Here is a 16,523-nt window from a genome sequence, read left to right as displayed (position 1 = left end):
GGCTTGATCTTTGCACATTTCTCAAATCCCCGCAATCCCCTCTCAAAATTTTTTATTTTCCAACACGACACTGTTGTGCAAAGTTGAAATATAGCAAAACCATCTGCTCATTCGTTACCAATATAGAAGAAATGCACAGAGCTACGCATGAATGCGCAGAATTGGAATACTACATGACAATGGACTGTTAACAATACCCTGCCAAGCAGCTATCATGATTGCAGCTTCCTTTATTTTTTAAACTTTTCATTAACATATTCTCCCTTAGTACATATGACAAAATGTATATTTTGCAAACTGTCTCAACGAAAATGCAAATTGCGATACACCTACCCATTACTCTTTTTATCTGTACCACACAAACTTCCACACTATTAGACTTGCTAGGTTATCAGGTTATGTGGTGTCATTTTTTGCAGCTTTCTCTGTTTAATTCATGCCCCTGTTTCAGACTTGCTGAGAGAGAGAGAGAGAGAGAGAGAGAGAGAGAGAGAGAGAGAGAGAGGAGGAGGAGGAGGAGGAGGAGGAGGAGTTAATTATCAGGCTGTTCCTGGGAAAACTTTTAATTCCTTCACTCTGTTTAAAGAGTGCCCCCTGTGCCTCAAGTCACACACATCCACCTCTGCTTTCAACATATTTATTAGGAGTTCAATGAAGAAAAGGAGATGTAAAGCTGTTCTACTGCCATTTATAAGAAGAAAATAAACTGGGTGGTGTTCTTCTAAAGTGACAAAGTGACTGTACTGTTTAGGACAGTATTTAGATACAGACTTAGTTAGACTTTTACTAATGCAATAAACTTGGTGACACATGTAATGATAACCATGTATAATAAGTATGCACTACCTTGTACACACCTGACATGGATAAGGAACCAAACCTGATCAAATTAAAAAGCCACAGTAGTTTAGCTTATTCTGTATTGAATGCTTCCAGTGAGGCACTGCAGTGTTGCTCTGTGTTGACATGTCTGGATCCCCAGCCTAGCAGTGTGTCAGTGCTGTTGATAAGATCCCTTAGCGGCGTGCGGGCCGGCACCGGGAAGATTGCTGATGAATAGTCCGACCTGAGCAGTGCTGGCGACTTTGGGATTGTTGTGCAGGCAGCTGATATATGATCAAGGGTCAGCGAGAATGTGGAGAATATGTGAGCAGGCTGCTGCTATCTGTTTTTTTGTGAGTTTACAGCGTGCCTTTGCCTGGAAAGCGATAGAGCTTTCCTGTCTCTAGAAGGGAGGCAATAGCAGCAACCAAGACTGTAGCCAGCTATGAGGCACCAGAGGCATATGACTTGGTTAAAATCATACTACCGTAAAAACTAGTGTATATGTCACACGAGTGTATAAGTCACCCCCACTTCCCCCTTTTTTGAGACAACAATTTCAGGAAAAAGCCTATAGACCACACTGGTATGTAAGTCGCCCCCACCTTTTTAGGACTCCCTAAAATATCTAGAAAATAGACTTATGCAATTTTTTTTACAGTAATAATGATTTATTTAGACCCTTTTACACGTTACATTGCCATAAATAAAAATGCATTTCATCCCTTTCTGAATTTGAAATAAGTGGGATACTTCAAGGTTTATTTCAGACAGTGCATGATTGACACTGGTAGTTGAGTTGAGGGTTGTGTCGAGTTCATAATGCTGCGGTTTGCAAGGAGCCTCGCAGCCGGCCAATCACATTAGTAGAAGTCAAATGCATATTCATGAGTATAAATCAGAACACAGCAACAGCCTGTCAAATCGACTGGTCAGCCGAAAAGCTGGAGCTGCAACCCTCATTAGTTATGATGTGCTTACGCAGCTAAACTCTTTCCGTCTTGTCAACCCGCTTAAGCCAATCATGTTGAATGTAATTGTATATATCACACAAACTGTATGTATGCATACACTTGCCTTCTTGGTATTTGGGTAATGACATCACTGGTTAAATGATTTGTTTGATAGATTAGGATTTAAAACTACGTATAGTGTCTACAACACATATAATGCTACATTTCTTATTTTCTTTTATATTGAATTTGAATGTTGCAAAGAAAACGGTACATATTTCCACTGTAACAAACCCATATAGGTTCTGCAAATTTAGAACCTCAGGGACTCAATTATTCTTATTAAGAAAAAAAAAACAACTAAACTTTTGTATTTAAATAAGCAACATTTACCGTTATAAAATCTTAAGGAGAGGAAAGCACAGGCAAGTGCCTAGGTCAGTTTTCGTGGCTGGCTATAACCCTGGCAACCATCACTTTGTTTACAGTTATATCATGGTCAACTGCATATTCATCTGGCTATGATGGCATTGATGATCTTATGGATAGCAAAGTAACACAATATGATATTGCACTGATTTAGATGATATCACAAGGAAAAAAGTCTACACTATGATATAGTGTGTCTGTATGAATGTCTGTGGAGCGGAAATATCATTCTCACTAATACAGTAATAGGAAAGAAGATTTTCATTAAGCAGAAAATAATTTGAGCAAAGCAAGGCAGTCTGCTGCGGGGATCCCAGCATCATCTATCGATCGTTTTCCGAAATTAATCGGGAGAGGAGAGCTTCTCCTCCAATTAAAATTAAAATGATCACATTATTCACTGCTAGTGTTTTATTGAGATCTAATGAGCAGTGCAATCTAGCTACCAGCACCAGTGTAATTGCTACTTCTTAAATGAAACAATTTGCTTGCTATTTTAACAATACGAGGCTGAGATACAATCAATGGATAACAATGCAGCACTGGTCTGTGTGTCTTACAACAGCAAGTACATCTAGGAGAGTATGATACAGAATGATGCTTGGATCAGAATAGATTTTATTACACAATAATATGTGATAATGTATCATACCTAATAGGTTATTATATCAAAAATTATATATATATATATATATATTATAATAGTATATATATACATATATATATATCACACACACTATATATATATATATACATATATATATATATATATATATATATATATATATATATATATATATATATATATATATATATATATAAGACAAACACACAACCTAATAACTTAAAACACAAAACATGATTGTAATTGGTTAAACAAATCCATAGATACTGTATACATTTACATTGTTTTTTTTATATGTGATAAGGATTACCTTTATCCAATGCGAACCCGTGATGTAATCATAAAAGCTGTACCAGTGACTGGCACAGGGAGTTTAAAAGGTTGAAGACAGGAATGCTGTGGGTGTCTTGACTGTAAACAGCACGACCTTCTCTCTTGCAGTTTACAATATCTCTGAAAGCCTTGCTTATTTATTGCTCGCTGATAATGGAATCCATCATCTGTTAACCTTTATATAAGATGTGTTCCCACAGTAACTATCTCAAATTGTTTATTTATAACGTAAAAACAGGAGCACATCATATATTAGATTGCTTTGAGTTCAAACCCTTCCAGAGACATCAGATGAGAGGACAGTTAATACTTGTGTGGTCAAATGGTTAAAGAAACAGGCTTATAACCAGGAGGACACCAGTTCAAATCCCAGCTCAGCCATTGTCTTACTGTGTGGCCCTGAGAAAGTCACTTAACCTCCTTGTGCTCCATCTTTCAGGTGAGATGTTGTTGTAAGTTGCAGCTGATGCATAGTTCACGCACCCTAGTTTTGCATCTTGTAAAACACTTTGTGATGGTGGCCCACAATGAAAGGCACTATAATAACAGTCATCTGGAACACAGAGTCCTTTTAAATGATTCCCTTAATAATGGATGATACAAGGCATTATGTTATCATGTGTAATATATGTAGGTGCTGTAACACAGGATTTCTGGAATACTAGCATTATTGACTTCTAATATTTGCATTTTTGATTTAGAAGACAAAGGTTATAAGGAAATAAGGCAGTTAACATGGGGACTCAGGAGTGGGCAGGATTAATATATACAAAAACATATGGGCAAATATTCTAAGGTCTTGTGAATTTTCTCATCTTTCTCGCAACTCTGTTGCATTGCGAGTGTTTTGCGTAAAATGACAAGTGAGTGAAGTCCAAAAGAGTTGCAGAGAAACTGCAATTATCACAGCGCTGCGGGAATTAATAAATTAACATGAATTAACACAGGAAATCAATTGCAACTCCCTCAAGGTATATAACCATAGCAACTTTTTTGCAAAATGAAGACACATTATTTGGGCTTGATGAGGCATAGCCCCACCACCTCTTCAACTATGAAAGTTAAACATGTCATTCAATGTTTTGCTCTCAGATGTATTTTCTTACAATTCTCAACACAGTTTTATCCATTCTGCAAGTTCTTGCCTGCGCTAAACAGAGACAGTCCACTGCGAGGGACATTTAATTACTTTACCATTTAGGTGCCATAAAGATGACACTGGCTGAAAAAGAAGGACTCTATTTTTTATACTCTTTTTATACACAAATTAAATAAGCTTACTTGATTTGAAAAACGTCTTGAATGATACAAGAAAATTCCTACACTACTTGGATTGATTAAATGAGTAGTACTCAACACGCTTCAATATGAAAGCTGACCCTTCAGTTCAAGAAACAACAAGTTTTTAATGAAAACAAATATTGTAGCCTACTTCACTGAAGTGAAAACTGGCTTCTGTTATTTTTAAATACCGCTGCTTCCGATTATAACAGGAACAGCATTTTATTTGGGGTTAGTGTTGAACTTAAACACGTTCATGCCTGCCTGTACCCCTACCCCCATGCAGGGAACACTGCCTGCTAACTTCCCCTATTCAAAAAATATCTAAAAACAATAATAATGGTCTGGTTCTCTCTTTTCTTTTTTCAATGAATATAATGTAATTAATAGAGATTAAAAACAAACCAAGCTAACAACTATCTAGCCTAAACATTCATTTATTTATTTATTATGAATTCTACATTGTATCAGAAGATTCTAGAGGAGAATGTTGGGCCATCTGTCCGTGAGCTGAAGCTGAACCGAAAGTGGGTTATGCAGCAAGACAATGATCCTAAACATACAAGCAGATCTACAAAAGAATGGCTGCAAAAGAAGAAATTCTGTGTTTTAGAATGGCCTAGTCAAAGTCCGGACCTAAACCGCACCGAAATGTTGTGGCAGGACCTGAAGCGAGCTGTCCATGCAAGAAAGCCCTCAAATGTCACCGAGTTATATATATATATATATATATATATATATATATATATATATATATATATATATATATATATAAAAAAGTAGCTTTCGAGTTAAGGTGAATGAATGCAATACATTTTAAAAACAATGGATTGTAGGGAAATATGCAAATAAAGCATTACATGATCCAATCAAATCGGCTGAAAGTTGCTTAACAGCTTTTACAGTCACAACATTTTAAAAGTCAAAATTACAGTAGCTGCATGCATTTCGCCCTTTTTGGGGTTCATCAGTACAGCACAACTGTATTTTGAACTGTATTTCTATTTGATTGACTCTTGTAATGCTTTATTTGCATATTTCCTTACATCCCATTGTTTTTAAATGTGTTGCTTTCATTCACCTTAACTCAAAAGCTACTTGTTTTTATTTACTCTCCTGAGCCTTTCTGAAGTCAAAATACAGTTGTGCTGTACTGATGAGCCCCAAAAAGAGCGAAACATGTATGCAGCTACTGTATTTTGACTTTTAAAACGCTGTGACTGTAGAAGCCATTAGCCTTTAAATTATTTTTCTGCACACACTACTGCTTTGCATATATGATGTAGAATACGTGATTATAAAATCTAACACTAGTACATACAATACTCTTTCAAATAAACTTGTTATGATTTGGAATGTGTGGTTCTTAAGAACGGTATTATTGTCATTGCTTGTGCCCTGGCACCTTTTTCTTTACAAATTAAGCACTGGTAATTAGTATTGTTTAAAATAAACCAAAAATAAATTAAATGTTTGAGTTGGAAATAAACCAAAATGTTCTTATGTTTAATCAAAGTATAAATTGATTAAGGACTTCTTCAGTAGACAAGTCAAGGAATGTTATACGTTGTCTGTATATTCTGCCCGCACAATATTTCCTCTTTTTCTGTTGCTCTGCTAGAATTTGCAAATATAACTGTCTGAAAGCCATGCTCACTCTCTGACTAGAAACAGAGATTGTCCTGAAATACTTCCTGCGAAATAATTGAGGAGTGTAATCAGTCTTAAGTGATTTCCATACAACATAGTGATTTGCGAGCAAATTGACTTTTGAATTTGGCCGGTGGCGGTGAACTTGTGGGATTATTCACGACACCTCCCCCAAATTTGAGGGAAAAGGACTTGTGGAAACAAATCTCTACAACTCTCCTTGCGACACACGCAAGGTGTTGGAATAGCTGTCCTGTGTGAAAGGGTAGTGTTGAGGTCAAGGCAGTCTACCACCTGGAACAGTGGGCACAGAACTCAAGAGATGCAGTTAAGCGCCTCGGAGCACACTTTCAACAAAAACTAAAATATAACTCAAGTTGCCTCACACAGGCTTGATAAAGAAAAATGCTAAACAATATTCACCTAAGCGACAGCTATCAATGTGATTCAGTCAGGGAACTTATGTGATGATAAAATATGTATTACAAATTAGACACAATAACATTTATACATATTATATGTTCTTGGATAAAACATTTAATATATAATACATCTTTGGCCTTGCCTCGGGGAACCCCTGCCCATATATTTTCCTGCCGATAAGTGGAGAGGCTGACTGTAGGGAAGCCATGGGCAGGGGGCAGGATAGCTGCCCTCCCCCTTAGACGAGCCAAAAAACACTGGGACTGAGGAGGAGGAGGCAAACTGTACCTCACAGCGGGGAGGTAATGGACCAGGTAAGATTTGAATCCTTTCCTTGATAACACTATGTAACACAATTTTTGTTCCTGGGTAGTTAGTGTTATTTCTTAATTGCTTATGCCTCAAAAGTATAGAAAATGGCTATTATTCCCCACAAACTTTGCTTTTGTGACCAGGACAGTGATATTTCAAAATATCACTATTTCCAATGAGAAAATTGTATTTACAGTATAATCGTAAATCTCGAAAAACTACTCACTTCTAAATCTTTTGTAGTCATCTTTGTATTACTTTAGTATAAATACATGTTAATTTGGATTCATATGTTGTTTTTTTCTGACTTTATATGAACGAAAAGACACACATTTGCCCATTTTCCCATTGGAAATAGTGATATTTTGAAATATCACTGTCCTGGTCACAAAAGCAAAGTTTGTGGGGAATAATAGCCATTTTCTATACTTTTGAGGCATAAGCAGTTAGGAAATAACACTTACTACCCAGGAACAAAACAATTTTTTTTTTGTTACACAGTGTAATCATTGGACGAGTAATTACATTGTTAGCGATAGGTACTGCTATTTCGATTGACAATGTCTGGTTATTGATGCGTCATGACTTGATTTGACTGACTGATTAACAGTGAGTTCCCTGCCTGAACCACTGCTTTGCTTAATAACAGAGCAAGAGCACAAGTGCCTGCTGGAGTCCTAAGCTGAACTGAGGAGCTCTCACCAATCCTCAATTATACACGTGGTCAAGCTCAATTGGCAAATAATTAACCAACTTAGCTTGCCCACATTCTCCCACATTTCTTTTGCCTCCAAGTAGGGCAGGCCTCCCATTCAAGCACACATGTTTTTAAATGTCCTGCCCAATTCGAGGGGAACAAGACAATGTATGGATTTAAACCCCAAGACACAATACATTTTATTATTACCAATATGTACATGTGCACAAATTATTAAAATAAATAACAATAAACTGTTCTCATTTGAAAAAACTGCTTGCGATTTCCCACAGAGAAAACAACCTTCAGTCTTTCAATGTAGGACGAGACCCTGGAAACACAATGACATGTACAGAATCTCACAATAGCCTGATATATGCATTGATTTTAAAGTTTTCTCACCAGCAAGAATGACAACTTCTCCCTCTCTTGTGTGGAGGCAGCCCTTCTGAACGGGTGCTAGTTGTGTGCTATGGCTGACATGAAAAGTGCCCCCTGTGTCTCTCTGCACAGCTGAACCTCCAGAGCTACATGTCGAAGCAGATCCAGGTGGGGACCCCTCAGAAGGGGGTGCTTCTCCAGGACGTCCTCACTGACCTGAAGATCCCGCTGAGCTATGAGGTGCGGCTCACCCCCATCACAAACTTCGGACCTGGGGATACCGCCATGAGAATCATTCAGTACATCGAGCGTGAGTATTACTGTACACTACAGCACAGAACAGAGTGTATTACATTATACCACAGCACAGCAAAATGAGCATTACACTACAGCACAGCACAATGAGCATTACACTACAGCACAGCACAGCACAATGAGCATTACACTACAGCACAGCACAATGAGCATTACACTACAGCACAGCACAATGAGCATTACACTACAGCACAGCACAATGAGCATTACACTACAGCACAGCACAGCACAATGAGCATTACACTACAGCACAGCACAATGAGCATTACACTACAGCACAGCAAAATGAGCATTACACTACAGCACAGCACAATGAGCATTACACTACAGCACAGCACAGCACAATGAGCATTACACTACAGCACAGCACAATGAGCATTACACTACAGCACAGCACAGCACAATGAGCATTACACTACAGCACAGCACAATGAGCATTACACTACAGCACAGCACAATGAGCATTACACTACAGCACAGCACAATGAGCATTACACTACAGCACAGCACAATGAGCATTACACTACAGCACAGCACAATGAGCATTACACTACAGCACAGCACAGCACAATGAGCATTACACTACAGCACATCACAATGAGCATTACACTACAGCACAACACAATGAGCATTACACTACAGCACAGCACAATGAGCATTACACTACAGCACAACACAATGAGCATTACACTACAGCACAGCACAATGAGCATTACACTACAGCACAGCACAATGAGCATTACACTACAGCACAACACAATGAGCATTACACTACAGCACAGCACAATGAGCATTACACTACAGCACAGCACAATGAGCATTACACTACAGCACAGCACAATGAGCATTACACTACAGCACAGCACAGCACAATGAGCATTACACTACAGCACAGCACAATGAGCATTACACTACAGCACAGCACAATGAGCAATACACTACAGCACAGCACAGCTCAATGAGCATTACACTACAGCACAGAACAGCACAGAACACTGAGCATTACACTACAGCACAGAACAGCACAGCACAATGAGCATTACACTACAGCACAGCACAGTGAGTATGACACTAGAGCACAGCATAATGAGCATTACACTGCAGCACAGCACAGCACAATGAGTATGACACTACAGCACAGCACAGCATAATTAGTATTACACTACAGCATATCACAGTGAATATTACACTACACTACAGCACAGCACAAGTATTACACTACAGCACAGCACAGCACAATGAGTGTTACACTACAGTACAGCATAGCACAGTGAGTATTACACTGTAGCACAGCATGCTATTACACTATAGCACAGTAAGTATTACAGTACAGCAAAATGAGTACACTACAGCACAGCTAAAGTGCGCATTTAAAGTGTTTGACCATTTTGGCAGAATAGCACTGACATTCTTTCTGATTCTATCCAAAACCATACTACTACCTAAATACAAACCAATTCTCTTAGTGTTTGTCTTTTCTTATAACTAACTGCTCCTGCAGACTGAGTCCATTTAAAAAACAGCTAGCAATAACAGACTTTCCTGCTTTTGTTTTCTTTAATTTATAGCCTATAGCTACTCAGGACCATCAGGTAAGAAGGAATTAGCATCCGTGTCATCATCACCATCACCATCTTCATCTAGTATTTGTCATCTTCCTTGTTATCTTCTTCTATAATGTAATCACAATTTCCATTGTCTCCATTAGATCAACTTCATCTCCTTATTACAGATTTGGATGACAGTTACAGTGCATGCAGAGCTTGAGGACAGTTTCTCCACTCTGTTGTTTTCTTATCCAAGGGGCAATCATAATCCACTTTAACCCAGAAAATGTATTGTCCACAACTGTTTTTATTAAACCCTTTAACTTAAATATCAATGAAAAAGCTTATGTTGTTCTCCAGGGATTTCAATATTTTAAAATCATTAAAATCTTCTGTCCTCAGTAGCCTAATGCTGCTTTGGGTTTGATATTGATCCACACAACCTCAGATTATCGCTCACATTCTATTGCTATTTACAGTATAAATAGCACAGTAGTTTGCCGTTTGAAGATTTGCAGATTTTCACACTGTCCTACCAAATCTTAAAAGCAAAGACATTCTGTAGTTTTGTATCAATCTGGAAATGCCAACAAATTAAACTCAAATAATTTCATCTTAAGTTTGTCAGGTAAAGAAAACAACCTTTAGTTATTAATTCGGCATCATTGTATATACATTTTTGGTTACTTATTTTGTTAGATTTGATACTGCTATAAACACATGCCACAGCATGAACTCAACACGGGTCTGTATCACACAGTGGAACAGGTTTACCCATGCACAAAGGTTACTTTCTTACAATCCCCATTCACTGTATAACATATTGATTTTATATATGGCTGCTTGTTGGTGGGTCTTCTTTCTTCGTTAACTCAGGCATAAGAAGATTTGAACAAAAGGACATTTATGAATGAGAATAGGCCATTTGGCCTGTTGGTGCATCCAAGTAGCAGTTTTATCACGCTTTTCCCATGGCTACATTTACCATAGTTTACTCTGGTGTGCCATGTTTATTAATATACTTTACTATAACTTGTTATTCTTTACAATCCTTACCTCTGCTTTAACATGCATTCATTATGCTTTATTACACTTTTCTATGCTTTTGCCATGGTAAACTTTTAGAAAGGGGATCCTAATGGTTCAGCATCAAAGCCAAAGCTGAGTAACCTGTTCTACACTCTCACCACTGTGTTAAGTGTCTCCCTCCCTCTGTCCTCAGTTTGTCTCTTCTTAATTTCCAACAGACCAGACGTGCAGCTTTGAGGTGGAAGAGATCTGTAGCTTTACTCAGGACAAGAAGGATGACTTTGACTGGACGTGGCAGAATGCCAACACCCAGAATCCCAAGCGCTCACCCAATACAGGACCCATCAAAGACCGCAGTGGAACCAGGGAAGGTAATGTCTGTATTAACAGGTACAAGAATTGAGCAAATAACAGTATATCATCAGGAACAAAATCACTGCTACAAGCACTGTACCACAACACATACTATCTAACAGAAAATGAAACAGTGTCAATTACTTACAAAATGTACAGTAGCTCCTGTGACAGAGTGAAGTGTCTTCTGTCGCATAAACATTTTTTTTTTTTTTTAATAATTGTGTTTATTTAGTACATATATTTAAATAAACTATGGGCAAGCAGGCTTGCAGCAAATGCTGAAAACCACTTAACCTGTACTTTAAACTAGAAATGGGGTAAGGGAGAATTTTACAAATATAATAGAAGTTATAGAATCGAAAACCTCCCGTTGCTCTGTGGTTTATATGAAAACTCAAGGGGCTTGCTGAAATACTCTTATATGTATCCCTGTTTCATTGGTTCAACCTCCTGCTGAATCAATCAACTCTTGTCTAGTATTATTTAATACTAGCTCTTTCTCCAGTAAAGCTCCACTAATTAGAGAGTTTATTAAAGATCATAAACTAGATTTTTTTATTCTTTACAGAAACCTGGCTACATGATAACAAAAGTGTGTCACTAATAGAGTCATCTCCACCAGACTACATTTTTTTAGAAGGCACGTCTTGTGGGGCGAGGTTGGGGACTTTCTTCCATTCACTGCTCTAATTATAATGTTACACAAAATATTACTGAGAGTTATGCCCCTTTTGAATCATTAAACTAACCTTAACTTTTAAAGGTCAATCAACAGTGATTACTGTAAGTATTTACCATCCACCCACATCCAACCTACCTTTAATCACAGAATTTGCTGATTGCCTCGCTATGCTTTCTTCTAAATATACTTGGAAATGTTAATCTACATATTGATAGGTATTGATAGGAATTTTTAAGGCACCTAGATTCTCTAGATCAGTGGTTCTCAATCCTGGTCCTGGAGGACCACTACCCTGCTGGTTTTTGTTCCAACCAAGCACTCAATTATATAATTGAACCCTTAATTGAACTAATAATTTGCCTAATCTGATCTTTATAATTATTTTAAATAGATGTAGATATCAATTTAGGTATAAAAGGAACTTAAATTCTCCAATTTTAAAAAGTCAAATTAAGCTAATTATTTATTTTTCCTCCCATATTTAAAAATAAAAACCAAAATAACTCCAGGGTATTAGGAATCACATTTTTACAGATGGCTTTCCTTTGAATTTGCAGTGTAACTAGATTATTTTGCTATGGAATCTTTCTCTCAGATTACAGTACAAAATCTCAATAAACTGGTAAAGCAAATGAGTTATTCCACTTGCTTGTTGGATCCAGTTCCCACCAAAATTCTAAATTCTAAAGGCAGTTTTCCATGATTTGAGAGAAATTATCTTGGGCATAATAAATACATCACTGTCATCAGGAGTAGTTCCCTCTGCCTTAAAGTGTCTGTGGTTAAACCTGTGCTTAAGAAACCAAACTTAAACACTACTGCTTTAAACAATTAGAGACCTACTTCAAATCTGCCATTCCTTGCTAAAGTTATAGAAAAACTAGTAACAAACCAGCTGAATTCATTTCTTGAGGGTAACAAAGTGCTTGAAAATTTTCAGTCAGGTTTCCGTTCTGTGCACAGTGCTCATCAGAGTGGCGAATGATCAACTGTTAAGTGCAGACTCTAGCTGTGTATCTATTATTGTTTTTTTAGATTTAAGTGCTGCATTTGATACAGTGGACCATACCGCTTTAACTGATCATCTCAAAAGTTGGGTTGGATTGTCCGGTATTGTCTTAAAATGGCTCGTCATATCTCACTAACAGACAGCAATTTGTTTAATTAGGAGACTGTGTCTGGACTGTGCCTGTGGCATTCTCCAAGGCTCTATACTGGGATCCATTCATTTCTCTTTGTACATGTTACCGCTGGGGGAGATAATCCATAAACATGTAAAACCTCATGATACCCTGGCTGTATCAACCTTAGCTGAATACTTTACTAACGTAAAGAGATGGATGTTCCAAAAAGTGTTAAATTTAAACTCTGATAAGAAAGAGGTTCTGTTATTAGGTTCTCGGCAGCAATTAGAAGCAACAGAATCGTTAAAAATAGATCTGGGCATTTGACCTTAAAACATAAAAATGAAAGTGAATAATTTAGGAGTCTTATTTAGCTCTGATTTATCTTTGGAGTCACATATTCACAGCATCACCAAAGTTTCTTTTTATTATTTGCGAAAACATGGCAAAAATTAGATAATTTCTCCATTGTCTGATGCTGAGAAAGTAATTCATGCTTTAGTGTCTTCCCAATTTGACTATTACAATGCTCTATTCGCTGAGCTTTCAGATCATGCCATAAATTGCCTGCAGCTGCTAGGCTTCTCAGCAGAACAAAAAAAAGAGAGAGACAATATACTGTAACTCCTGTGCTGGCTTCACTGCACTGGCTCCTAGTGAAGTTTAGAGTTGATTTTAAAAATGTACTTCTGACTCAGAAAGCACTTAAAGGTATAGCACCAGATTATATAAAGGAGCTTATATACCTTCTCATGATTTAAGAGCAACTGATGCTCTGCCTCCCACAAGTGTACACAAAAAGGAAGGGAGAGAGCGCTCTGAGTCACTGATCTCCCAGATTGTGGAATGCACTGCCACCTCATATCAAAAGTGCTACATCAGTTAATGACTGCAAGTCAAAATTGAAAACTTACTTTTTTAGATTAGCTTTTTTTAAATTCTAAACTCTGTTTTGTTTCATGACTATAGACATGACTTGTATTTTAATATTCTTCTGTTTTGTCCTATACAGCACTTTGATATACTTTTTGTATCAAAGGCACTACAATATATAAATAAAATATTGATTGATTGGTTGGTTGATTGATTGATTGATCTATTAGGGAAGGGTTTTTTTTAAACATATGTGCATTCTCTTTAATTCCCCTCCAACATGCAGACAGGGAACTGAAAACCTTATAAGAATGAGGTCAGACCAAATTGTGATGAATTGATTCCAATTTATGAATGATTGTCAATTTAGCCTGGTCACGTTTATAAATGTGGAGTAGGGAAAAAGTTAAATAGAATGAGAGATTTACCCATTTCTTGTTCTTTAACCATTCTGATGTAAACTTGGTTGTATGTTTCGGATCATTGTCTTGCTGCATGATCCAGCTGCGCTTCAGCTTCAGCTCACGGACGGATGGCTTTACATTCTCCTGTAGAATTCTCTGATACAGAGCAGAATTCTTGGTTCCTTCAATCATGGCAAGTTGTTCAGGTCCTGATGCAGCAAAGCATCCCCAAATCATGACTCTACCACCACCACGCTTGACCGTTGGTATGAGGTTCTTACTGTGGAATGCAGTGTTTGGTTTTCGCCAGACATAATGGGGCCCATGTTGGCCAAGAAGTTCCACTTTTGACTCATCTGTCCATAGAACATTGTTCCAGAACTCTTGAGGATCATCCATGTGCTTTTTGGTAAACTTGAGACGACCATTCATGTTCTTCTTAGTGAACAGTGGTTTCTGCCTTGCTACTCTGCCATGAATCCCATTTTTACCCAGTGTCTTTCTGATGGTGGAGTCATGAACACTGATCTTAGCTGAGGCAAGAGAGGCCTGCAGATCCCTGGATGTTGTTCTAGGATTCTTCGTGACTTCTTGTACGATTTTACGACTTGCTCTTGGAGAGATTTTGGCAGGACGGCTACTCCTGGGAAGATTCACTACTGTCCCAAACTTTCTCCATTTGGACAATATGGCTCTGACTGTGGTTTGGTGGATCCCCAGAGCCTTAGAAATGGCTGTGTAATCCTTTCCAGACTGATAGATATCCACAACCTTTTTCGGGAGGTCTTCATCTTTTGATCGTGGCATGATGTGCCTCTAGAACTTGTGTGCTGACAACTTCACTCTGATGGCAAGGGCCAAAGTTAGTCAGATTCGTATTGGGCCGGGCTGGCCCAAATCAGGCCTGATTGTTAACCAAAGGATTCAAACAACTGACCCTAATTATCCCTTTAATTGGGTTGAATTAACTAGGGGGGGGGCAATAACTTTTTCACAGCTGAAGATTGCATCTTTGATTACCTTGCACACCAAACAAATGAAAGAAGCACCAAACTTTGGTGTAATTTTTTTTTTCTCTCAGACTCCCTCTACATACTATTGCAACCCACAAAAATATCTGAACAAATTCAATGTGAAAAATGCAAAAAAATGCAGAAAATCATACAGGGGGCAAATACTTTTTCACTGTACTGAATATATTCTTTGCAAAAAACTTTGATAATGCATCAGTTAGGGTTCATATTAAAATGACAAAAGTAGGGAAATGCGATGTTAGGGTTTTTACAAGCAGTGGAAGGGGCAAGGCAACACAAAGACGAACAACTCTTTGAAGATAACACAAGAGACATCCACCTGCACTGCATAAGGATGGATATTTACAGAATGCATGTGTGATCTATCTGCCAACATAGTCCTAAAACATTGGAGAATACAGAACATACTGCTATTAGAGCAAAATGTATACAGCCCAACTGTGAGGGTGAAGTCACCCCTCCCATTAAACTGTATTCTGTTGCTCATCAGTATGACACTGAAAAACTCTTGCTTGATCTGTATTGTTGGTCCTGCCCTCTCAAACTGACATGACATAGCATATTTCACTTGTGAACGAAAGAAACTCATGAAAGTAGATGCCCATCACGACAAAAGATACTTGATTCCTTTTTCACCAGAGCACTTCTATTTTCTCCAGAACAGCTGGGTTTTTTTTTGTGAGAACAATTGGTGAAAAAAGATTAAAAAAGATAAAATAAACAAATTGCACACTCACAAAATGAAAAGACAATGTTACAATCAATCTTATGGAATCCCATTTATATACAGACATGTCATGGTTTACTAAAGACATATGGTTTTCAGTTACAGTTTTTTTTTTTAAATATAAAAAATAAATGTCCACCTCACCAACAAAGATTTTTTGAGATCAAATATCTAACTGCAAAAGCTGTACTGAGCATGCATAGACCCACAATTTTAAATCCCTATAACTGATTCTGAACTGAACTGAACTGATCTGCAACAGATTCATATTTTTTCACCAAACCAGGAAAGGCTCTATTCTGAGCTAGTCCCCTTGTACCCTAAAATTGTTAAATACAAATTCCAAACCAAGCCTGACAAAAAACCCAAGCAGAAAAAAAATACAAGAGACAAATATTTTAACTGTTTGGACTAAGCATAACAAAAGAGCAAAAACCAAATCCAATTACCAAATGAACAATCAATTGATTGAATCTAATTATTGAACAAATATCAATTAGGAAGAAATGCTTTAAGTGGCAAAAC

At 37.5% G+C, this 16,523-nt stretch overlaps 1 protein-coding gene across 2 annotated transcripts in view; it reads left to right on the top strand.

Annotated features, from left to right (window-relative positions):
• The window catches only part of LOC121317324 (MAM domain-containing glycosylphosphatidylinositol anchor protein 1-like), a 168,795-nt gene that overhangs the window by 116,538 nt on the left and 35,734 nt on the right, over positions 1–16,523 (top strand). For both annotated transcript variants that reach the window (XM_041253139.1, XM_041253138.1), the window contains exons 12-14: positions 8,039–8,216; positions 9,790–9,813; positions 11,016–11,168. In XM_041253139.1, the coding sequence (XP_041109073.1) occupies positions 8,039–8,216; positions 9,790–9,813; positions 11,016–11,168 (355 nt within the window). The remainder of the gene's footprint in view (positions 1–8,038; positions 8,217–9,789; positions 9,814–11,015; positions 11,169–16,523) is intronic.

Source organism: Polyodon spathula, chromosome 6 (assembly GCF_017654505.1).
Source record: "Polyodon spathula isolate WHYD16114869_AA chromosome 6, ASM1765450v1, whole genome shotgun sequence".
Lineage (NCBI taxonomy): Eukaryota > Metazoa > Chordata > Actinopteri > Acipenseriformes > Polyodontidae > Polyodon > Polyodon spathula.
The sequence above is the reverse complement of the archived record's forward strand: the minus strand, read 5'-3'. Positions and strand labels throughout refer to the sequence as shown.